General features: G+C 44.0%; 1 protein-coding gene across 1 annotated transcript; it reads left to right on the top strand.

The window, feature by feature from the left end:
• The first annotated feature begins 868 nt into the window (after positions 1 to 868).
• Positions 869 to 25,708, top strand: LOC311227793 (lamin-A-like). The gene is made up of 13 exons (XM_084313606.1): positions 869 to 1,020; positions 1,600 to 1,961; positions 3,757 to 3,913; positions 4,278 to 4,403; positions 4,742 to 4,912; positions 6,592 to 6,717; positions 16,482 to 16,702; positions 18,575 to 18,848; positions 22,703 to 22,810; positions 22,915 to 23,034; positions 23,315 to 23,371; positions 24,206 to 24,400; positions 24,792 to 25,708. The coding sequence occupies exons 2-13, from the start codon at positions 1,618 to 1,620 to the stop codon at positions 24,825 to 24,827; spliced, it is 1,935 nt and encodes a 644-aa protein (XP_084169732.1). The 5' UTR covers positions 869 to 1,020; positions 1,600 to 1,617; the 3' UTR covers positions 24,828 to 25,708.
• The last annotated feature ends 696 nt before the right edge of the window (positions 25,709 to 26,404 follow it).

Raw genomic sequence — 26,404 nt, 5'->3', positions numbered from 1 at the left:
CCACAAACCACATGACAATAATTGCCTTTAATGTACCAGATGCCAACCAACCAACACACAAATGGCTCACAAACAGTCCACACATAATTCATCGTTTTATCGACATATTCATAAGGTGACGTTAAAGCTCAAGCTCGCACTATAGTGTCATTTATAAGCTACCCGTGACGTGTTGTGCAGCCGATTTGCGAATAGAGGCGTTTCAAACCGTCACCGTCAATAATGTAATGGCTCACACACGCTTCAATCACACAGTACACCGTATTATCCCCCTTACAACTAGGAAGTGCCCGTACGGGCCTACCCCCAATGGCATCAACAATTTTTGTAATAGGCGATAACCTATACCATTTTAATTCTCGACATATGTCTCTTTGATAGCCCTTGGTTGTGCTTGCAGTGTACTATAACTGTAACATGTCACTTTCCACTGTAGTGGATGAGTCAGTCTCTCCACATTCTGTACCTTGGTGTTCTCAAGAAGGCTGCACACTGAGATTACTTTGTCCAAGAAAGTAGACAATGAGCACCCAATTCACGTTTAGGCTATTTTGCAATACAAAAAAAATCAATTAATCTCATTATAAAATGTAATTAGTTCAAGTTTCAATAATAATTTATTTGTTTTAAAATATCCTATTAAACATTCAGTCTGTAGGCAATGCACCGTAGCCTATAGGTAACAAATAAATATATATACGATTTTTGGGTTATATTTCTTGGGTACAGCACCATTAATTATATTTAATTTTTCAATACCACCAATTACACACACACACACACATACAGTACAGAGGAACTACAACATAGCAGTGCCCAAACTTCAGGCCAACCTCTCCCTGCTCTCCTCCCATTTCACTCCTTCCTTTGGCATAGATTCATTCTCAGACAACAGTAAGAGGGTGAACAGTGAGAGGACAGGACAGTGAGCGTGAAGACCACAGACAATTGGAATTATCTGACAGATTGTCTATTATCCCCAGACCCTACCTTTTTTAATCTGAGCATATTTTTAAAAAGGTAAATATTTCTTTCCCCTTCAATGGATCTCCTAAGGAATAGGACGTTGCTTTACATTTTTGTGGAGTTGATTGTCCCTCCCTTGTCTTTTGGTTATTGATGTATTTTACTTTTGTATTATGTCATTCCAATTGAGGAAGGTTACACTTACAAACTAATGTTGAATGTTTTTGCATATCACAGCAATAGATGTAATACTCATCCTCTTTCACTGGCCTATGTCTTTTCAATTACTGATATTATGTTATGTTACCAATATTTTATTATGCATACTCAAACATTTAGTTGTTCTCTTTATGTTATGTTACCATGTTAGGGTTCAATGGTCCTTTCTGCAAAAGTATGACACTGTTTAATCTTTACAGGTTTATGGTTTTGGAATTCTATAACTTTCAGTGTTCAGTGCATGGTTACAGCATCATTAGAAAGTTCACTTTTCACTTGAGACCTCACACCTTAAAGGGGTAAAGGACCAGTTATCTGAAGTGACAACTTTTAAAATAATTGTTTTCTGTATTATTTTATTGTTACCATGGCAGTGAAAACAAAGTTGATTATCATGTTTATGTTCCCACAAAGATAACTATTACAGGCGACATGGCGACACCCAGTCAGAAGAATGCTCCGCGGGGTGCAAGCACGCCGCTCTCCCCCAACCGTATCACTCGGTTGCAAGAGAAAGAGGACCTGTGCAACCTCAACGACCGCCTTGCCACCTACATCGACAAGGTCCGATCGCTGGAGGTTGAGAATGCAGGCCTGCGGCTTCGCATCACCGAGTCTGATACCGAGGTCACCCGCGAGCTGACTGGTATGAAAGCCGCCTACGAGGCAGAGCTGGCTGACGCCCGTCAGACCCTGGACTCGGTGGCCAAGGAGCGCGCCCGGCTGCAGCTGGAGCTGGGCAAGGTGCGAGAGGACTACAAGGAGCTCAAAGCCAGGTAGAGACCACACTGCACCACTCCTCCATGTTTCTGTTGTAGGCTCTTAACCCTTTCACTGCCACACTACCAAATGGTTTAACCCTTTCACTGCGACAATACGGAAGGTTAACCCTTTCACTGCCACACTACAGAAGGTTAACCCTTTACTATCACACTACAGACGGTTCGTAAAGGGTTAAGACATGCATGCATGGCATTTGCCACATGGTTTATTCAACACTGCATTCAGATTTTCCATGCTTCCTACCAGCCAAGTGCTGGTGGTTTGACTGTAAGACATCAAATGCTAATCAGAGAACAAACATATTGGATTGCAGAGATCATTTCCCTATACATAAACAGTTTCAGTTTCAGTTAATTTGTGGCCTGGCTCACTTTGTCTAAACAAACGGAACAGTTCTCAAAGATCCAGATGTTTTGCATCTTTGATGATATTCATGTAGGGCAAAATCTGGAAGCATTTGCAATCTCCCTTTCATTGACTAGAAATTCAATTAAACCCAAACACAATATGGTAGTTTGTATGTTCATTATTCATGAGGCCTGTCGAATGGAGGTATGATTGCACTACCTAGAGTAGCCTTGTACCATGCAAACATACTTAGTAATACACCTGATTCAGCAGAACACCATTAACACAAGCCATCCCTTCAAAAATCACAGTACATATCTGACTCTATTAAAAGTACATTTGAAAATGTGGATCCCAATATACATCAAGCTGGTGTTGAATATACTATTTTAAAGAGTGCAATATACACTGTGATTTAACAAAATTATAGCAACCTTTGCCTATACTTTCTCGGCCCCAGAGCCCTGCCCAGGCCACTCCCTTGCAACAGTCACATATTCTCCCCATTGCTCACAGCAGTTGGGACATTCAGCTTCCATCTCGACCTCTCCCTCCCAACGCTGCTCCATCTAGAGCTCGGTGACTAAGTCTTTCCCCGTTCCTCCACCTCCTCCCTCACCACCACACAACTCATTATGCACAATACGTGGCAGTGTTTAGCGAGTTCCACTCTTGCTTCCATTCTTTTTCCATAAAATATTGAGACAGCGGGGCGGCCTTGTGTTTGGCAAAAGCCAGGTCGTTGCCATGGCAGTGTCTCAGTCAAACACCAACGTCTGTGGCTTGTGGCTACCACAAGCACATCACGCTGGATAAAGAAGATTGGGGCCTATGAGTCATAGGACTGGAAAAACTGGTCTTTCCCCCTTTCTACCTCATCCAGGCTTCCCTCTTCCTAAAATAGCCCACATATGTATTTCACATGACCACGTAAAGGAAACTGCCGTGATCCAATTCCCGCTTGGTTATAATTGAGGACGTACAACTTAAATTCCACCATATCATTATCATACTGTATCCATGTACTTTTCCAGTGTTTCGTGTCCTCTAAAATTACCCTTTGATACCCAGACAGATTTGTCAATACTAGACACACAACAGCAAATAATATCCATGTACCATACTAGTGTTTGGTGTTGTCTAAAATACCCTGCGATACAGGACACACCACTAACCATGGGGGCGATAGTGGCTCAGGAGGTAGAGCGGTTGTCTGGACATCGGAAGGTTCCCAGTTAAATTCCGGCATCTCTCGGCAGCATGACAAAGTGTCCTTGAGCAAGATACTTAACTGCTCCCCTGCTCCCGATGAGCTGGTTGCCATCTTGCATGGTTGCCTCCACCGTTGATGGGTGAATGGGAGGCATAAGTTGTAAAGCGCTTTGGATAAAATTGCTATATAAATGCAGTCCATTTACCATTATGTGAACTCCTCGTCAGGAACACAAAGAAGGAGTCAGACTTGGCAACGGCATTGCTAAGGCTCAAAGATCTGGAGGCCTTGCTGAACTCTAAGGATGCTTCACTGACTACAGCCCTGGGAGAGAAACGTAACCTGGAGATGGAGATCAGGGAACTGAAGGCCCAGGTGGCGAAGGTAAATTCAACTCTCACAAGCTGAAAGTTTGAAAGAAACACATCTGATCGTATCCCTCCTATGGGTCAGCAACAAGAATGTCCTTCTATTGCTTCCTTTTTGTGATTTGATATACTTCCTTTCCTTTTGTGTATGTGTATGCCATGTTTGTTTATTTGTTTGTGTGTGTGTCTGTGTGTGTGGGTGTGTGTGTGTGTGTGTGTGTGTGCATGTATGCATTAAGTAAATGTTTGTGTGTGTATGTGTGTATGAGAGAGAGAAATAGAGAGAGAGGGAGAGAGAGAGAATAGGTATGGATGTGTGTTTGCCAAGTGTGTTTTTGTATTGTTATACACTAATAGTTACCTCCTCCTGGCTTTGTCAGCTGGAGACCGGTTTGAGTGATGCCAAGAAGCAGCTGCAGGATGAGATGCTGAGGAGAGTGGATGGAGAGAATCGCATCCAGACTCTCAAAGAAGAGCTGGAGTTCCAGAAGAGCCTCTCCTCTGAGGTCAGACCCCTTGATAGACACAAGCTCTTGTTTCTATCTTTATCATATGAAAATGAACCCATGAGTATGAGTAATCAGGAAAAGGTCGATCTCACTTGTTTTGTACTGATCACAACCCTGAATTAACCTGTTATGATCTAGGTCAGGGGTTCTCAAACTTTTTTATACTACGACCCCATTTTATAAAAAAATTAATAAAAAATGTACTTGCCAATGCGCTGTCACCTACCCACGACCCCACTTTGGGTCGTGACCCATAGTTTGAGAACCGCTGATATAGGTAGTGGTGGTGGCGGTAGTTGAATGACAATTTGTTTGCTGGTAATTGCTGCTAATAGGAACTGAGGGAGACAAAGCGACGACACGAGTCTCGTATGGTGGAGTTTGACAACGGCAACCAGCAGGACTTTGAGAGCAAGCTGGCCGAGGCCCTGATAGAGATGCGTTCCCAGCATGAACTTCAGATCAAGATGTACAAGGATGAGATCGAGAAGACCTACAATTCCAAGGTACTGTAGCCCATTCCTTTCACCCATCCATATATAAGGAACAGATAAATCAAGATTATCTGCAAAGGGGCATGGTACTGAAATATAATAAATCTTGGTTTCGCAGATCTACTCTCAGTTACTACTTAACTGACTACTTTTCAGAAAACACCTGAAAATTGCATACCCAAAGTAATCTGCAATTTATTATACTTTATACGTATAGCACATGCATGAGTCTGGTCTCTTTTGAAAGGAAACATTCAGAATTTTCATCCACAACAGGAAAAATCACTTTGAGCGCTTTTAAAAATTTGAAGTTAAGTTTTTAATTTCTTTTTTTTAACTTCCATTTGAATGATCTTGCCAACAGAGGCCTCTTACAGGTTCCAGCTGATAGGTATGACCTGGAAACCACAATGGGTCCATAGCCTAAAGCCGTACAGGTCCAAAGTTGATAACAATACCACAGAAAATGTGTGTTTTACACAACTTTCTATAATGGTATGTCTATGCGTTCTTCCAAAATGGCCACTTGGAGTCTCCAAATACAAGACACAAGATACAAGATACAAGATTAATTTATTGCCACACAACCAGGTTGGTGGTATTTGTGATCGGTGCAGAGTGTATTGAAGCTCTACATAAAACTGGAACATTTCCCCCCCCTTCCCAGAATAAAAAAGAAAGTGGCCACTTGGAGACCCTATGTCTCCAAACGTTATAACTCTTGAACGCTTCAACGTACAGTCAAAATCTCGGGCTCTAATGAAAGGTTACACATAGTTACACATTATTTATAAAAAAAGAAAAAAATAATAATATTAATTATAAAAAAATATATATAATAAAAACATATATTATTAAAATTATTTATTTTATGCAAGCACCTAATACCTTGAGTAGGGTATCAATTGAACGGTGACAATCTTAGCTTTCAAGTAATGTATTGGTTCATTGGCATAAAATGATAAAATTATTGGATCGCCTTAAAAACCACAATTCCACGTGTCCTCATAAAGGGATATTTCACTTTAGTAGAACTTGTCAAGTTTCAGCAGTCTTACCTCTATGTAAGTGGACCTACAAGTAAGCTAGTGACAACTGCTGCCTACACCACCATTCCTCCCAGGTGCTCCTCATTCACTTCCATTAATTTTGGGGACCTAGTCTAAATATCATACTTGATCTAGGTAGTAGTGGTGGTGGTTGAATGACAATGAGACATCAGTGGTCGCTAGCTTACTTGTAAATTATTATAGATTTTTGACCATTTCTAAGTGAAATATCCCTTCTTTTTATTATTGTCTATTTTTAAAACTGAATCAAACCATAAACACATAAACAAGGTGGCCTATTGGGATGCAATGTGAAACATTTATTTTATTTCAAATCTGCACTTTATGTGCTCATTTTATGCCTGTCTTTTTCTGTTGTAAAGCACTTTGAGCTGCAAATGTTGTATGAAAGGTGCTATACAAATAAAGTGTATTATTATTATTATTATTATTATTATTATTATTATTATTATTATTATTATACAAAATTATTTTCCTCTTCTGTGTCCTGAGCTTTTTTTGCATGAAGTATCTTAGTGGTGTTGAGCTTTACCGAAATGACTTTCACGCGACGTGACAAGTGATGGTGGACAAGACTCCTATAGAGGTTTTGTGTCTGTCTCTGTTGGTCCTTCCTCTCAGTTGGAGAATGCTCGCCAGTCGGCCGACAGGAGCGGTCACCTAGTGGGAGCCGCTCACGAGGAACTCCAGCAGACACGGATCCGCCTGGAGTCCATGTCTTCCCAACTCAGCCAGCTGCAGAAACAGGTACAGTATGCAGGGTTCGCACAAGGTCCTTGAAGTGCTTAACGTGCTTGATTTCTTTACAGAATTCTTTTCAAGGTCTGGAATTCCTTGAAAACAGCCAATTTTTTAACAAGGTGCTTAAAAAATAATTGAAATTCAAATCAACCACTCGCATTAAAAGTTTTTTTCATCCATGATAGAATTGTTCTTATTAAAGAAATTTAATATTTTAATTTAAAGTGTAACTAATTGTCGGAAATTGGTTTTAAGCCATACATATTGGATCAGATGTTTCTTTCCTATAAAAAACAGCATTTAAAAGTGAATTGTATCCTTTTAAATGCCCTTTTAAAATGAAAAATAGTGCTTAGGCTCATTTTGCAATGTCTGTGGGAACCCTGAGTATGACAGATAAGCAAGTTATGATATAGTATGTGTTATGGTTTGTAACCGACCCCAATCGCACAACACAAGACAGGTATGAGAGTAAGCCAAAACAGGGCAAATCTTTATTATAGAACAAAGGTGGAACAGTCCCTTTATGGGAGAACACAAAAAACACTAGAGTCAAGGAAAACTGGAAAATGCGGCACTGTGCCTTTAAGAGGCGAACAGGCTAAGAGACTAGGGCTAAGGGACAGGGCCAGGGCTAAATGTCAAGGACCAGGACCAGGGGCACTGGAGAGGGGAACAGGGGAGAACACAAAACACTAGAGTCAAGGAAAACTGGAAAATGCGGCACTGTGCCTTTAAGAGGCGAACAGGCTAAGGGACTAGGGCTAAAGGACAGGGCCAGGGCTAAATGTCAAGGACTAGGACCAGGGGCACTGGAGAGGGGAACAGGGGAGAACACAAAACACTAGAGTCAAGGAAATAAGGAAAATGCGGCACTGTGCCTTTAAGAGGCGAACAGGCTAAGGGACTAGGGCTAAAGGACAGGGCCAGGGCTAAATGTCAAGGACTAGGACCAGGGGCACTGGAGAGGGGAACAGGGGAGAACACAAAACACTAGAGTCAAGGAAATAAGGAAAATGCGGCACTGTGCCTTTAAGAGGCGAACAGGCTAAGGGACAGGGCTAAGTGTCAGGGACAAAGGCTAAGGGCCAGGGCTGCTTACAGGGATGAGGACAGGGTTCCGACGGCGGAGGCCTGGCAAGGGGACAGGGGCCCGACGGCGGGGGCCGGGCACGGAGACAGGGGCCCGACAGCGGAGGCCTGTCACGGGGACAGGGGCCTGACGGCGGAGGCGTGGTACGGAGACAGGGGCCCGACAGCGGGGGCCGGGCACGGAGACAGGGGCCCGACGGCGGAGGCCTGTCACGGGGACAGGGGCCCGACGGCGGAGGCCTGGTACGGAGACAGGGGCCCGACAGCGGAGACCGGGGGGAAGAGGCGCCATCCTCCCGTGGAAATAGGGAGCGATGACGCGCCGGCTTGACGTCTGGAGTGGGAACACTGGCAACCTCCCGTAGAGAATTAGAGAGCGAAGGCGGTGTCCCACTCCAGGCACGGAGATCCTCTTCCTCCTCCTCGGGGGGGGGCACAGAGACTTGACTTGACTTGACTTGAGACAGGGGCCCGACAGTGGAGGCCGGGGGGAAGAGGCGCCATCCTCCCGTGGAAATAGGGAGCGATGACGCGCCGGCTTGACGTCTGGAGTGGGAACACTGGCAACCTCCCGTAGAGAATTAGAGAGCGAAGGCGGTGTCCCACTCCAGGCACGGAGATCCTCTTCCTCCTCCTCGGGGGGGCCGGGCACGGAGACTTGACTTGACTTGAGACAGGGGCCCGACGCATGTTGCTTTTTCACAAGCCAGTAGTGCAAGAATGTGACAATTTGACCATGTGACCGCGGCAACGCGGGAGAGCGGCAGTGCGGAAATAGGCTGTCTCTAAGACAAACTCTAACCTTAACCAGCTCCTTAACAGCGCCTAAACTTAACCGTTCTAACCTTAACCAACTCCGAAACAATGCCTAACCTTAACCTTAACCATGCCTAACCTTAACCATAGAAAGAATATTGCCATTCTCTAAGACAAACTCTAACCTTAACCAGCTCCTTAACAGCGCCTAAACTTAACCGTTCTAACCTTAACCAACTCCGAAACAATGTCTAACCTTAACCATGCCTAACCTTAACCGGCGAAAGAATACACGTTAAAAAAAAAAGCATGTTAAAAAAAAAAATTTGATGGGATTCGAACTTGTCAACAACGGACCGCAGGACCGCAGGACCGCTGCTCTGCCAGGTGAGCTGAAGCGCAGAATGAAAATCATGGCGGATTACTAGGGCGGTTACATAATTCCGCTCGCGCTCTGCCGCTCCGCTCGCTCTGCCGCTCCGCTCGCTCTGCCGCTCTGCTCTGCGGTTGCCGCGCCTGCCGCGGGGCATGGCGCAGCCAATCAGGGAAAACGCGGAAGCAAAAGCAGCACTACTGACTTGGCATTAAGCAATAGGCGGGCCCGACAGCGGAGGCCGGGGGGAAGAGGCGCCATCCTCCCGTAGAGAATTAGGGAGCGATGACGCGCCGGCTTGACGTCTGGAGTGGGAACACTGGCAACCTCCCGTAGAGAATTAGAGAGCGAAGGCGGTGTCCCACTCCAGGCACGGAGATCCTCTTCCTCCTCCTCGGGGGGGGGGGGGGGGGGGGGGGGGGGGGCCGGGCAACGCAGAACAAAGGGGTCCCAGGGGACCGGGGCGAAGAGATGCCATCCTCTCGTGGAAAATAGGGAGCGATGACGCGCCGGCTTGACGTCTGGAGTGGGAACACTGGAAAACCTCCCGTAGAGAATTAGAGAGCGAAGACGGTGTCCCACTCCAGGCAAACGGCGACAGGTGGTGATGGCTGGCACGTCGTCTCACGCCGGAGACGCGGCAGGTGATGGTAACGTACAGGATGGTAACGTACAGAACTCCATGAACACAGAGTGAACACAGATACAGAACGACCCGACCAGGACTGGAAGGGAGGTCCAGGTATATAAAGCCCTCTGGGGCGCTAATCATAAACTATGACAGCTGCGTGAAGGTAGTCCAAGGGTGGGGGCTGGTGAAGAGTAGAGGAGAGTAAATCATCGCAAGGGTGGGGGCTGGTGAGGGAGAGTAGACAGGGAAAAGTTCAGGGAACAGGCGAACCACGAAAGCCTCAGGGGGTGATTCCAACCACACAACACGAGTGAAAGTCAGTGGGAACCTACCATGCTATGATGACCCCTTTTAATGATCTTTTCTCCACCTATCTATCATGTCATCTTCCTCACACAACCAATTTGGCGCTCATCTCCAAACCTTCCCTACATCTGTCTCTGGTTCATTACATGTAAACTCTAACTCCAACCCATATGATCAAGTAAATGAACTTTTGAAGGACCCGCCCACTACGTTGCTTCAGTCAGAAAGTGAATCTCGGGACTCATCAACATCAAACCTTTTATTCAATAATGACCCTGACACACATTGTTTTGCTCAAATGAAACAAGTCTCTGGAATATCTGATTACTTCAGTGTGAACGAATTCAATTCCACTGTTGACCCTCAAAATACTAGGAGTGACTTTCCCCTCATTCATATCAATGTCCGCAGCCTGCCAAAAAACTATGATACTTTATGCCTTTGTTTGACTAACCTTGACTTCTCTTTTAGTGTAATGGGGCTTACTGAAACATGGCTGTCTAAAGACAATGCTGATTTGTATGAATTCAATAACTATAAGCATATTCATAGATGCAGAGAAGGCCAAAAGGGTGGGGGTGTTTCTCTATATCTCAATCCGAACATGGTGTATAAAGAAAGGCATGACATCGAAAAGTATTTAACCCTTTCTGCTGAGGCTGTGTTTGTTGAAACCCACCAGGCCATTATTGCATGTATTTATAGACCTCCCAGCTTTAGCTTGTCTGCATTCAATGCTGATCTAACAAATGTTCTGGATGTCATTTCCAAAGAAGGGAAAAAATGCTATTTAATGGGTGACCTAAATATCAATTTTATAAACCATAAGAATGATAACTCAACTAAGGAGTTTATTGACACAATGTATTCCCACTACTTTCATCCTATGATTGCAGTACCAACCAGAGTGACGGAGACATCTGCCACTCTGATTGACAATATCTTTACTAATGTGTTGGATAAGAGCATGAAATCAGGAGTTCTGTGCATGGATATTGCTGATCATTGTCCAATCTTTCTCATATTATATAGGGAACATGAAAAGTCTCCAACTATGCTATATCCTAAATATAAGAGACGCTTTAATGAAGCTAGTTTGACCAGGTTTGGACTAGTGGTCGGCGAGTATCCATGGACAGATATCCTCCACTCTGTTGATGCACAAAAGTCTTTTACTTTGTTTTCTGAACGTATCTCCCAGGCCTATGACCTATGTTTTCCCCTTGTACAGGCATCTCCCAAGCCTCATCATAAACTGATCAAACCATGGATAACCCCAGCTATTATCAAATCCCTAAATACTAAACGTAGATTGTATAAAAAATATCTTCTCAATCCCACTCCATTTTATCTTGCTCAATTTAGGAACTATAGAAATAAATTAAACCACATTATCAGAGGAGCTAAAAAGCATTACTACAATATGGAATTATCTAAAAACAAAAATAACATGACTCTCTTATGGAGAACAATTAACTCTATCCTCAACAAAAAAAATAAACGTAATCAGTTGCCTAATGAATTTAAGGTTGATGGGGTTATTATCACTGACCCGCAATTAATTGCCAATAACTTTAATAACTTTTTCTCAGAAGTTGGTCCAACACTGGCTGCAAAGATTCCATTTAGTAACCATAGTCCCCTTCAGTTTATGAATCCTCCAATCAATGACAGTTTTAACTTCTTGCCGGTTACAGAGGATGAGGTTCGGGAGATCTTGATCAACCTGGGGGACTCTTCTCCGGGTTATGATGGTATTGGAGGCAGATTACTGATATCCATTCAAGAATCCATTGTGAAGCCATTATGTCATATTTTTAATACATCACTGGAGAAGGGAATCGTCCCACTGGAACTTAAAATAGCTAAGATCATCCCTATTTATAAAGATGATGACCCAGCCGTCTTCAACCATTACAGACCTATATCCATCCTTCCTACCTTGTCAAACATCTTAATAAGCACAATATTATTTACACTCACCAGTACGGGTTCAGAAAGAAACATGCAACATATATGGCAATAACACATCTAATTAATGAAATATACAAAGCTAAAGACAGAAAGGAAAACACTATAGGTATTTTTTTAGACTTATCAAAGGCATTTGATACAGTCAATCACAATATCCTCCTGCAGAAGCTCTCACATCTTGGAATAAAAAACAATGCACTGCTATGGTTCACCAGTTACCTTAAAGATAGACGTCAGTCTGTATCCTATAATGGGATAAATTCTCCTTTTCTTCCTTTACTTTGCGGTCTGCCCCAAGGTTCAATTATTGGGCCTTTGTTATTTTTGTTATATATCAATGACCTCCCTAACGTCTCAGACAGGCTGTTGAAAATTTTATTTGCAGATGACACGTGTGTATTCTATTCACATAAAGATCCTGATACCATCATTAGGGTCATAAATGAAGAACTTAACAAACTATCAATTTGGTTTAAATGCAACAAATTATCACTAAACATTAAAAAAACGAATTTCATTTTTTTTGGTCTCAAATCTGTGATTTTTAACTCTTCATCTAAAGTAGTGATCAATGACATCCCCATAGCTAGGGTGTGTTTTACACGATTCCTTGGTGTTCTGCTTGATGAATCCCTATCATGGAAACCTCATATCACAGCCATAACTACAAAAATGGCCAAGAGTATTGGTATTCTTGGAAAAACACGTCACTTGCTGAGCACCGAGGTTGCCACAATGTTATATTACTCTATGGTTTACCCATATATCAATTACTGTAATTTAGTTTGGGGTAGTACGCATCAGACCAAACTTGAGCCCATATACCGTCTGCAGAAACGAGCTCTAAAAATAATCAGCTGTGTACATCGAAGTCATTCTTCTCAGCCTCTATTCCATAAGTTAGGTATCCTCAGTGTTTATCAAGTGAATCATCTTCAGACTGGTTTATTTGTGCATAGTTCTTTAAACAGAGCCCTTCCCCCTTTTTTTCATGACATGTTTGCCCACAATCACCAAATTCATAATTACCCCACACGTAGTTCCTGTTTGCTTAGACCACCCTTTTCCCGCACTTCCCAATCTCAGTTTTGTTTGCTCTACCGAGGGTCAAAGTTGTGGAACTCTTTGCCTCCACATATTTTGGAATTTTCTTTTCTGAAATTCAAAAGAGCACTGAAATCTCATCTCCTAGATCACCAATATTTCCCATATGGACTTCCTTTACAAACTGTAGTCTGATGGCTTGATGTATTGTGTTATTGTATTTTCGTTTTATTATATATTCTTACTGTCATTGATTGTTTTCTCTATACCAGAAATCGTATGGCATGGGGTGCCTACTTCGGTGTCTATGTAGGCCTGCTTGTGTGTGTTTGTTTGTTCAGAGGGGGGGGGGGGGGGGGGGGGGGGGGATTTTATTTTATATTTTATATTTATCTTGATATAATGTAATTTTGCTTCCTGGTGAATGCCACATGCAAGCCCCTTGAGGGTTTTTAGGCAATTCTCCTACACATCCCTTGTGGACTATATTGTATTATATATGTAACTGTTTTTATATGTGTAAATAAACAAACAAACAAACAAACAAACATGACGGGGCAGAACACTAACATGACGGGGCAGAACACTAACATGACGGGGCAGAACACTAACATGACGGTCAGAACACTAACATGACGGTCAGAACACTACCATGACGGGTCAGAACACTACGGAATCAGACAGCGGGGCAGGGGACAAGACAAGACAACAAACAAAAAAAAACTGGGCCATGCTAGCAGGGGAAGCTACACCTAAAGTGGGGCTAGCAGAGGGACTGGGTAGCTCCCAGAGCATTGCTAGCTACAGGGCCTATGCTAGCTGTACTGCTACATTAGCATAGAGGCTGCGCTAGCTGCCGGAGCTAGGCTAGCAGACAGGGCTGGACTAGCAAAGGAGAACAAGCTAGCTGGAAGGACAGTCCTAGCTGTGGGGAACAGGGTAGCTAACAGGGGAGCTAACGAGGCTAACAGGGGAGCTAACAGGGGAGTCAACAGGGGAGTCAACAGGGGAACTAACAGGGGAACTAACAGGGGAACTAACAGGGGAACTAGAGGGAGCTAGAGGGAACTAGAGGGAGCTAGAGTGGGTTAGAGGGAACTAGAGGGAACTAACAGGGGCTAACTCACATACACTGTCTGTGCTGGCTGGGGTCGTCGACTGGTCGGGTCGTACTGTTATGGTTTGTAACCGACCCCAATCGCACAACACAAGACAGGTATGAGAGTAAGCCAAAACAGGGCAAATCTTTATTATAGAACAAAGGTGGAACAGTCCCTTTATGGGAGAACACAAAAAACACTAGAGTCAAGGAAAACTGGAAAATGCGGCACTGTGCCTTTTAAGAGGCGAACAGGCAGGGGAGCTCCAGTAGCTCACCGCGTATCTCGGCGCTATTTCTGCGTCGGGAGGAGCCGTGCTGCGTCACGGTTCTGGTTGACTCCGAGTTCGATTCCCGGACCCGCCGTCATTTGCCGAATGTCTTCCCCTGTTCTCCCTCCCGTTTCACTCTACAACTGTCGGTCATGCTTGACCAGAAAAGCGATAAACGCTAAAAAATAAAGTAAAAAAAAAAAAAAAAAAAAAAGAGGCGAACAGGCTAAGGGACTAGGGCTAAGGGACAGGGCCAGGGCTAAATGTCAAGGACCAGGACCAGGGGCACTGGAGAGGGGAACAGGGGAGAACACAAAACACTAGAGTCAAGGAAAACTGGAAAATGCGGCACTGTGCCTTTAAGAGGCGAACAGGCTAAGGGACTAGGGCTAAAGGACAGGGCCAGGGCTAAATGTCAAGGACTAGGACCAGGGGCACTGGAGAGGGGAACAGGGGAGAACACAAAACACTAGAGTCAAGGAAATAAGGAAAATGCGGCACTGTGCCTTTAAGAGGCGAACAGGCTAAGGGACAGGGCTAAGTGTCAGGGACAAAGGCTAAGGGCCAGGGCTACGGACCAGGGCTGCTTACAGGGATGAGGACAGGGTTCCGACGGCAGAGGCCTGGCAAGGGGACAGGGGCCCGACGGCGGGGGCCGGGCACGGAGACAGGGGCCCGACAGCGGAGGCCGGGCACGGAGGCAGGGGCCCGACGGCGGAGGCCTGTCACGGAGACAGGGGCCCGACAGCGGCTTGACGTCTGGAGTGTGAACACTGGCAACCTCCCGTAGAGAATTAGAGAGCGAAGGCGGTGTCCCACTCCAGGCACGGAGATCCTCTTCCTCCTCCTCGGGGGGGGGGCACAGAGACTTGACTTGACTTGAGACAGGGGCCCGACAGCGGAGGCCGGGGGGAAGAGGCGCCATCCTCCCGTGGAAATAGGGAGCGATGACGCGCCGGCTTGACGTCTGGAGTGGGAACACTGGCAACCTCCCGTAGAGAATTAGAGAGCGAAGGCGGTGTCCCACTCCAGGCACGGAGATCCTCTTCCTCCTCCTCGGGGGGGCCGGGCACGGAGACTTGACTTGACTTGACTTGAGACAGGGGCCCGACAGCGGAGGCCGGAGGGAAGAGGCGCCATCCTCCCGTAGAGAATTAGGGAGCGATGACGCGCCGGCTTGACGTCTGGAGTGGGAACACTGGCAACCTCCCATAGAGAATTAGAGAGCGAAGGCGGTGTCCCACTCCAGGCACGGAGATCCTCTTCCTCCTCCTCGGGGGGGGGCACAGAGACTTGACTTGACTTGAGACAGGGGCCCGACAGCGGAGGCCGGGGGGAAGAGGCGCCATCCTCCCGTGGAAATAGGGAGCGATGGCGCGCCGGCTTGACGTCTGGAGTGGGAACACTGGAAAACCTCCCGTAGAGAATTAGAGAGCGAAGACGGTGTCCCACTCCAGGCAAACGGCGACAGGTGGTGATGGCTGGCACGTCGTCTCACGCCGGAGACGCGGCAGGTGATGGTAACGTACAGGATGGTAACGTACAGAACTCCATGAACACAGAGTGAACACAGATACAGAACGACCCGACCAGGACTGGAAGGGAGGTCCAAGTATATAAAGCCCTCTGGGGCGCTAATCATAAACTATGACAGCTGCATGAAGGTAGTCCAAGGGTGGGGGCTGGTGAAGAGTAGAGGAGAGTAAATCATCGCAAGGGTGGGGGCTGGTGAGGGAGAGTAGACAGGGAAAAGTTCAGGGAACAGGCGAATCCTCACAGTATGGTTCCTTTTAGAAGAGTGAAATCTAGTTATAATAGAATAGAAGAGAATATAATAGAAATATTTTATTCATCCCGAGGGAAATTTGGCACTACAAATCGCTCACAGTAAACAGTAAACATTTAGGTAGACAAAAACAAAAGTCACGAATAAGAATAAAGATAATTACTAAGAATAAAATACAGTCTGGGATATACATTTTCTATGTTATGTATATACATTCTAATATAAAATATACAATATAGAATATAATATAGTATGGTTCCAAACATCCAGTCGATCAAGATTCAAGAGTCAAGATGACTTTATTTGTCCCTAGGGAAATTTGTCTTGGTCATAAATGCTGCCACAAAAAAAGAAGAAGAAAAAAACAGTTATAGTGCAGTAACAGTAAAAGACAGTTTAATTAATAACAAATAATGTGATCCTTCCATCTATCCCAGTTGGCGGCCTGTGAGGCGAAGGTGAGGGACCTGGAGGAGGCATTGTCTCGCCAGCGGGAGACATCGCGCCGTATGCTGGGAGAGAAGGAAAGAGAGATGGCTGAGATGAGACAGCGAATGCAGCAGCAGCTAGATGAATACCAGGAGCTCCTGGATGTCAAGCTGGCCCTGGATATGGAGATATGTGCCTACAGGAAACTCCTGGAGGGAGAGGAGGAGAGGTATAGAAATAGAAAAGACCTTTTTTATATACAAAAATTATATTTATATAATATATATGATATACAGTATATGTGTATACATTTTACATATATATATATATACAGCTATATATGTGTGTGTATAAATGTTTTGTTAGTCCCATTGCGAGTACATTTTATACTATACAATACAAAACACAAAATGGGTTATGTTAGACACATAAGACCGCATAACTAATGGTTACAATTATATCCCTGATCGACAGTGTCATTAATTTGCTGCTTTCATTCAAATCTTTTTAAATTTGCAGTGCACATTTATGACCTCTAGAGGAGGAACTCTATTGATTCTGGTGACCCCATGACCTTTCCTCTAATGTGTATGACACTAAGGAACATCTGGAAGCTGAATGGGCAGAGCATGGCACCAACAATTATACACTGCGAGTTCAACACGGGAACTCCCACAGGGTCCACTGAAATGATTATAAATGCATGCACTTAGGGTTTTGGAAAGCACTTTGGATAAGAGCATGCACTAAATGGTATGTTATGTCATACTGTATATCTATAGTATCAACAGAAGAAATAAAACAAATACAAATAAAAAGGAAGCAGGGTGCTCTCCAATTGTTTACCAAAAAATAAACAAAAACAAAAGCAACAGGATCGGTAGCTTAACTCTTTGGACACCACGGACTTGAGCATCGTTTGTTCCTACCATGCCAACACTCTAAGAGATAGGAATAAGTGTTTGCAGGGCTATATCTATATTCTATATTATAGCTATGGATACAATACTATGGCCCATTTGACATCAACTATCTATCGTTCAATATGTGAAAAAGAATATTTTTTTTCATCCATACGTTCGCGTGTTATACCGTGGTGAATATAAGTATAGTTTTAGAGTGATCCTGTCTAATCCCAGAAAACGATGATATGCAGCAATACGTGAATTTCACTAAAAGCGTTGGCGTTTCTTGCCTGGACACACTACTATTTCCAAATCAAATGGGTATTATGTTTTATCATAAATGCATGAAGGGGGGTAATTTTTTGATGCTTTGATCGTCACCAACGGCATACGTTGTGGAGTAACGTTACACACACGTTGCGATCGAGGTGAAATCATGGTTGGATCAAAGCAGGATTGATGTCATATAGTCCTTACCTTCACTAGGAGGTACCCCAAAAGGAATATTCCAATTGTCTGATTGTGAGTCCCAGTATTGGTGTCCATTGTGTCGCCAACATAATCCACCACAACAGATGCATCGGGGGCATTTGACGCTTCTCAATGCGATCGGGATAACCTCGCGACTCGCCTGACAAAAAAAAAATGCGCCGGGGGGCATTTGAACGTAACACAGGCCAAGATATAAGGTTTCAAAGGGTGCTCGATACTGCTACCTGGTAGGAGGCGGCCGGTATTGCACTTTGGCGATCTCAGGATGATTCCCCATGTTAACCCCGATGTCCGTGTGCCTGTAATGAATAGAAATATCGAATAAAAGAAATAACGATGAAAACCCGACTATACTCTGGTCTGGCGCTGAGCGGTTGGCGAGATAACCCGACTATCCTCGGGTCTGGCGCTGATTGAGTTAAAAGAAAAGAGTCAGGGGGGAAGGGGGTGAAGGGTGTGGGCTACATTTTTGTATAATAATAATAAATGGGAATATATAGGGCATTTCTAGAACTCAACGTCACCTTACAATAAGGGGAGGGAGGGGGGAATGGTTGTATACAAAATTCACATACGCAAAAAGCTGCCAATTGTCTGTATGCCAAACAGTCACACTGAAATGCTCCCCCCCTGCCTCCTAATCTACCCCTCCCCTCAATAAATCAACACCATCCCTCTCTCATGGGTCACTTGTGTCCCTGCAGGCTTCGTCTCTCCCCCAGCCCTCCCCCAACCAGAGTGTCAGGAAGCCGGTCCTCTGGTTCGATGGCACAGTCTCGTACAGTCCACTGCAGTGCTCAGAGTTCCTCCAGCAAGAGGCGTCGGCCCAATGACACGGACAGTGAAGCCTCTAGCTTCGCAGGGGGCGCTGTGGCCCGTATGCGCATATCCCAGCAGGCCTCAGCCAGCGGACGGGTCACTGTGGACGAGGTAGACCTGGAAGGGAAATATGTCAGGCTCAGCAACAAAGCAGACGAGGTGAGAGAATGTAGTGTATACGGTGGCACTGTAGACAAAAAGCAATTGTGCATCAGAGACCCAGGCTTTTTAAAGTCTTTGTTAAGACTGGGTAGGATGACAAAGCTCACACGTTAAACACATTTACACCTAGGAGCCTGTCCAGTACAAACAACAAGGCCATCTTTTTTACCATATTCACACGGTGGCCATTTTGCTCTTATGTCATGCTCAGGTTGGTATTCTTTGAAAGTGGTCACTCCCACTTTAAATCATACGTGCGTCGTTATTCTCTCCCAGTGTTTTTACGTGTCTGGGTGGTGTGTCGCATGATATTAGACTAGGTCTAGTTTCCCATTTCCCAAAATCACTGGCTGAAGAAGTCTGTTCATCAGTAACAGACCCGGAAATTGAATTGGAGAACTATTCTTTAGTCCGCAATGACAGGAACAGGCATGGAGGAGGTGTCTGCATGTACATTCATAAAGACACCAAATTTATTAACCGTACAGACCTAGATCATGAGGCTATTGAAACTGTTTTTGTAGAAATTCTATTTGAAAGGGCTAAATCTGTTCTAGTCGGCACAATTTACAGACCGCCAGACCAAAATGCCTTTTATGATGTGTTGGATGCGTGCTTAGCTGGAGCTGAGGATGCAGAACTTATTCTTATTGGGGATTGGAACACGGATATGCAACAAAAAGATGCACCCGTCTTCAAATCCTACAATAGGTTTTGTGATCTGCACGGCCTCAGCCAGCTAATCACACAACCCACACGTGTATGTGAGTCAACTCAGACTACCATTGACCTCATCCTGACCTCTGACAAGTCCAAGATCGCCAATAAAGGGGTTATAGCATGCGGGTTAAGTGATCATTATATGATATTCTGCACCCGCAAAAAGCTAAAACAAAAGGCTGGCTGTCACAAAACAGTCACATCTAGAGACCTCAAAACCTACTCTAGCGAGGCCTTTAACCTTGAACTGGAGAGTCTGGACTGGTCAGATGAGCTCAATGGTACACTGGTTGAAGAAACATGGCTTGGCTTCAAAACCAAATTTTCAACGATACTAAACAACATGGCCCCCCTAAGAACCACCAGGGTAAAAAATCGCGCGGAGCCGTGGATGCACGCTGAAATACTGACCGCTATGAAAACCAGAGACAAAAAATGCTCTGAGTTTCGTAAAAGTCAGTCAAAGCTTACCATAACCACGAGCAGTGAACTCCAAGCCCACGTGACTGAACTCAAACTGGAAAGAAACAGACTAAGAAATGACGTAAACTCCATGATCAAAACAGCACAAAAAAAATTCATCAATGACAAAACCGAGGAAAACTAAAACAAACCATGTGAACTTTGGAAATTACTCAATAACCAACTAGGCTGCAGTAAAAAACTTAAAACCAGATTCTCAAACATAAACATAAAGACGGACAACACGCTCATCACAGACAAGCTGGATGTAGCCAATTACTTAAATAGTTTCTTCACAAACATAGCCACAACACTGGTAAACAAACTACCCTCCCACTCAGGGCATTATGGGGTAGAACACATAGTAGCATACTACAAGAACCTAGGGGTCCACAAAGATGACTTCAAACTGGAAATGGTAACAACAGATGAGGTACTCAAAAAACTGAGCGCCCTCCAACCTAACAAGGCCACTGGCCATGACAACATCCCCTCCAAATTCCTCAGAGACTCAGCAGCCGCCATCACCCCAGTCATCACACACATAATAAACCTCTCCATAAAACAGGGACACGTCCCCAAGGACTTCAAAATTGCGAGAGTAACACCCCTGCACAAAAAAGGCAGTAAATTAGACCCAGGCAACTACCGCCCTGTTTCTATCCTTACCTCCATCTCGAAAGTCATGGAAAAAATTGTATACGAACAGGTCGAAAAATATCTCGCGGAAAAAAATCTAATCTACGAATTCCAATCTGGCTTCAGAACATCCCACTCCACTGACACATGCCTTCTCTATTTAAACGACCACATCAAACAAGAGGCAAATACTGCGGCAAATCATGCTGGACCTACAAAAGGCCTTCGACACTGTCAATCACACCATTTTGATTGACAAGCTAAAAGCAATTGGTTTTGATAGTCTATCAGTGAGCTGGATGCAATCCTACCTGGAGGGGAGAGAGCAGATGGTGGAGGTAAACGGTACCCTATCCCCCCCCCTCACAGTAAGCTGTGGTGTTCCACAAGGAAGCATACTAGGTCCGCTACTGTTCCTAATTTATGCAAATGACATGTCGTCAGCTTGTGACTGCAACTTGTTCCTATTTGCGGACGACTCAGCCCTGCTGGTCTCTGACAAGAACAAGTTACAGGTTGAAAAAACCCTCAGCTCGGAACTAGGCAAAATCTGCATATGGCTCGCTGATAACAAACTATCATTACACATGGTCAAAACAGAGTCCATTCTCTTCAGTTCAAATAACAAACTCAGCAAGACCGACGGCTTCTCAGTTACAGTGGGTGACAATATTGTCACAAGGAAAGAAGATATTACCTACCTGGGTTCAATCCTAGAGGCAAATCTTTCCTGTGACAAAATGGCATCCAATGTAATAAAAAAAGTCAACCAACGAACTCGATTCTTGTACCGGATATCCTCACTGGTAAACAAGAATACCCTGAAGACTCTGGCAGGAGCACTCATTCAAGGGTACTACGACTATGCTTGCACCTCATGGTACCAAAGCACCTCAAAGGCGCTAAAAACAAAATTACAAACATCTCAAAACAAACTGGTCAGACTACTGCTTGACCTTACTCCTAGAACCCACCTCACCCCTGCCCACTTTGACAACCTAGGATGGCTTAGAGTAGACGACAGAGTACAGCAATGCAAACATACACTTGCAATGGGCCTGGTCTACAAGATACACTACACGACCAAGGTACCCATGTACATGTCAAAATACTTCCCAAAGGTCAGTGAATACCACGATCACAACACCAGAGGGAGCTCCACAAATCATGTTAAACCCAGATTCGACTAAAACAAGGGACTAAACACGTTTCACAATTATGCCACATCAATGTGGAACGCACTACCCAAAGCTGTAAAGGAATGTGAATCACTACCCACTTTCAAAAACACTCTCAAAAAACACCTACGGGAGACTGCAATTCGAAACTGGCCCCTGTAAATGTCCTAACACAACCCCCTCCAATGTACAGTAAAAATGACCAAGTATGGTCTTGTCAATATTCCAATGTACAGTGTTGCTTGTACAGTTGTACAGTGTCCCCCACCCACCCCTCCTACCCAACCTCCCCCCACCCACCCAACCACCTCCAATGTACAGTACCCCCCCACCTACCCAACCTCCTCCAATGTATAGTTTCTACGTCAAATGTATATACTTCTTTTCTGGACTCTTTTCGTATCACAAACAGTACTGTATTTGCAAATCTGGTATGTCATAAATGTATAGATGTAGCAGTACTGTCTATCTGTATGTCATATATGTTACGATGAATTGAAAATGGGGGACCCTGATGTAAACAAGACGAAAGTCTTTCTCTGGTCTGCATCCCCTTAACAATTGTATGTATTGAGCTGTACTGTACTGTACCCATTCTGCAATCTGTTAATAAAGTTTTCAATCAATCAATCAATCAATCAACCCTTTCACTACCACACCACAGACGGCTAAACGCCATCGTTTTGTTTTTAACCCTTTCACTACCACACTACAAAGGGTTAACAATCTGTAGTGCGGTAGCGAAAGCGTTAACCTTCTGTAGTGTGGTAGCGAAAGCGTTAACCCTTTGCAGTGTGGTAGTGAAAGTGTTAAGAGCCCTTTATCTATCTGACCGTCACGTTGCTCCCACAGGATCAGAACTTGGGGAGCTGGCAGTTGAAGCGGCAGGTTGGATCTGGAACACCGACCACCTTCAAGTTCCCCACCAAGTTCACCCTGAAGGCAGGCCAGAGGGTCACGGTAACTATATACTGTATATAAACCTACTAACATCCATATCACTACCTCACATGGCGAGGAACACCCTCATGGATACCTTATATCCCTCTTCATGGTGGCCAAAGATCTGGGCGTCTGCTGGCGGTGGAAGCCACAGCCCTCCTTCTGACCTGGTGTGGAAGACCCAGGCCTCATGGGGCACCGGTGATCTGTTCCAGACCACCCTCATCAGTGCCAGTGGAGAGGTGGGTACAATATGTTTTTATTTATATATAAACAAATATTTAACTTGTTTTTTTTGTTCTTGTTCTTGCCTTTCTTATGTTTTCTCTGAATTCTATGTTGGAATTCTTGTGACATCATTGAATTTGAATGTTCAGTTCTCTAAATTTGAATCCCTCATGTGAGATCCTCATACTAGAAAGGGTTAGATATATGATTTTGAATCTCACAAAATAACAGTACGGTGACATCCCGTGTTGCATTGTCAGCTTGTGATGAATGTCTTGTTTTGTCATCATCCAGGAAATGGCAATGAGGAAGGTCACACGCACACAGTTTGATGATGATGATGAGGACATGGTGAGAAATTCAAATTCCTTACTGTGTTCACTGTATAAAATGTTGCATGCTGCCAAGTACTGTCATCCAAATGTCACAATAAGGGCTCTCTCCACACACTCACACGATGCCAAAGTCAAAGTGGAAGACTTAGTGGAACACCAATCGACTCTGGGAGAGACTTTTAGCGAGTCCACAATAATGACATGTACTGTATACACAGATTCATTATGAATTGAAAATGGGGGTCCCTGATGTAAACAAGACGAAAGTCTTTCTCTGGTCTGCATCCCCTTAACAATTGTGTGTATTGAGCCGTACTGTATTGTACCCATTCTGCAATCTGTTAATAAAATCTTCAATCAATCAATCAATCAATGGTAAACGGACAGAAAGCACTCTTCCCAGTGTGTCGTGGTAATTGACCAATCTCAAACCCCACCCTCTTTTCTTGATCCTCCAATCACAACTGTTACTTTCCGTTTGCTCGAGGGAAGCAGCAGTTGTGATTGGGCTTGAGTTAGGTAAATTTCCTGAGATACTGAGGATAACTTGTATAATGTTCTCATTGAAATGAGCATTGTTTTCTGTGTGTTACGGTGCTTGAGACTCACAAGAGAGTCACAGAAGTTGAATCGATAGAATGGTCGTTCTAGTTGTGTGGTGTGAATGTTCGTCATAACTATCACTGGAATGTTCATTCAACTAATGCCTTTGCTGTGCAAATATACCAACCCTCAGTCCTGTGCGCCAAACCAACGGCGACTCCCACGACGACATTACCAAATGTAATGTAAATGACTGTTCTATCAACTCCAACCCTGTGACTTAATACCTCTCTCTCTGCCCCTCCAGGTGGCTCACAGCACGTGCGGGGACAGTGAGTACAATCTGCGGAGCCGGACGGTGATGTGTGGCTCTTGTGGACTGCCCTCAGATAAATCCAGCAGCTGCTCCGTCACCTCTCCTTCCCGCTCCTTCCGCAGTGGGGGGATCGCTGAGGGTCTGCTCCCACACTCCTATGTGATCAGCAGCAGTACACCTCGCAAGGTGGGCAGCGCATGTGGTGCAATCAGATCAATAAACCACACACACTTCTTCAATCAATATCTGAAAGAAGAAAGGAAAAAAAAAACCTTCTTACTGTCTTCTACTATCATGCACTCTTCCACTAAATAATCGTCCTTCTTACTACCTACTATACTAATATGTCTCTACTACTGTGCACTCAACACTGCAGCACCCAAGTTTCAACACTGTTTGATGAACATTGTTACTCAGCTGAAATAGTTGTACTCTTCCTGCTGACTTGTCGTACAGAACTTGTAAGTCGCTTTGGATCAAATGACTAAATGTAAATGTGAACCAAAATTTTAATAATTGATGCTGTAAATATTACAATGCAGTAACGGTGAAGTTGTGTTGATGTCTTTTCTCTTAGAGTGGATCGAGAGTGGAGACGTGTCCGATCATGTGAGGCTGTGGCTCCATGTTGCAGCGCCTTCATTCAGTTACAATTCAATGATATTCATATACTTTTGATCATTATCAAGACAATGTATGCAATAAAGATGTATACTATTTAGTTTTATGTACATAAGCATGCTGAATATTTTCAGGTGTCAGTCAAATTGAATGTTGACTGACACATTCAAGCATTGATTTATTTGTTAGTTATATAAGGGTTCTGTGATTTATTTTCATTATCCTCCATAGATATTATCCTTTAGGCAGGCAGCCATTCCTATATGAAATTATACAGACAGTTTGTACTTGATTCATGTATTTTACAAAAATAATTAAACTTTTTTTTTTTTTTCATAAATCTGTCTGGTCTTGTCTGGATTAAAAACTGTTGTCCATGAGAAAGCACTATAATAATAATAATAATAATAATAATAATAATAATAATAATAATAATAATAATAATAATAATAATAATAATAATAATAATAATAATAATAAATTTAATTGAATGGCAATTACTGTAAATGACTGAACATGATGAGATTTCAGCACCACTCCACTGTCCACACATAACCATTGCTGCTGTTCTCTAATGCAGCCATAACGTTTAAATACTCTAGACCAGTGGTAGTCAGACTTCAGGAGCCACATTGACAAAAAATATTTTTGGAAAGAGCTATATTTGATATTGTGCCTGTCTGTAGCCTACTACAGTATTATATTTGGTTATGGACAGTTGTTTTGGAGACGTAACATTATATACATGGACTTTGTGCTTGGCTGTCTGTAGCCTAAGCTACTACATGACACTTGAGGCATTTAAATTGTCAGGGGAAACCATTATGACAATAATTATGTGATCTCCACCTTGGCTTATTGCACAAATGTTATGAAATAAAGGCTACTATACGTTTTCCAATTCACTGGCAGTGGTTAATTATGCGCCATTATGCTACTGTCACCTGAATTATACTTGTAGCAGGGTGGATTATCCCTGCTTTATGGGAGTGGTTGTACACAGCCACCTGGTAGCGAGAACGCAGCAGAGCTGAGTCCAGCTGGGTCCCCGACTGTAGGCCAGGAATGTTGAAGTGGAGGTCGAGCAGCAGGAGTGGATGGGGCCTAGGATTCACTGACCTAGGAATGGTACTCTGGTCCTTCTTGCCCTCCAGGGTGATCAGCAGTAGCTCCCCACACTTCCCCCAATACTTCCTGAGCCCTCCCACACCCAATGGCAGTAAGATGGATGATATATTCGCTCCCCAAAGAGGTACTCTTCCTTAATGATGAGTGGAGACCTTTCACAATGTACTATAGGCAGGGGGTGGGGAAAGGGTTAAACAATAATGAGCATTACCCGGAGAGAAAAGGGTTAGACAAAATGCACATTAAAGACACACACAGTGCTCCCATTTACGTCTCCTTTACTGAAGCTTATTCACGTTACACGTTATCACATACCTATCAAGAGTTCAATGGGAATTTTTATAAAGAACCACACGTTATTAGTACACTCAAAAGAAATTGACAGTGGGCCCACCGCGTTAGCAAATAAAAGTCCTATCTACAGCCGGCTTTTCCCCAAAA

The sequence above is a fragment of the Notolepis coatsorum genome (assembly GCF_963971535.1).
Source record: "Notolepis coatsorum genome assembly, chromosome: 4".
NCBI classification, from domain to species: Eukaryota; Metazoa; Chordata; class Actinopteri; order Aulopiformes; family Paralepididae; genus Notolepis; species Notolepis coatsorum.
Note: the sequence above shows the minus strand (reverse complement) of the source record. Positions and strands in the feature narration are given on the sequence as shown.

What these genes read in the sequence shown, in the direction of transcription:
- LOC311227793 (XM_084313606.1), top strand. Translation starts at nt 1,618, where the DNA reads ATGGCGACACCCAGTCAGAAGAATGCTCCGCGGGGTGCAAGCACGCCG. An exon ending in AGAAGAGCCTCTCCTCTGAG is followed by an intron (nt 4,404 to 4,741) that starts GTCAGACCCCTT and finishes TGCTGCTAATAG; the next exon opens with GAACTGAGGGAGACAAAGCG. An exon ending in TCAGCCAGCTGCAGAAACAG is followed by an intron (nt 6,718 to 16,481) that starts GTACAGTATGCA and finishes CATCTATCCCAG; the next exon opens with TTGGCGGCCTGTGAGGCGAA.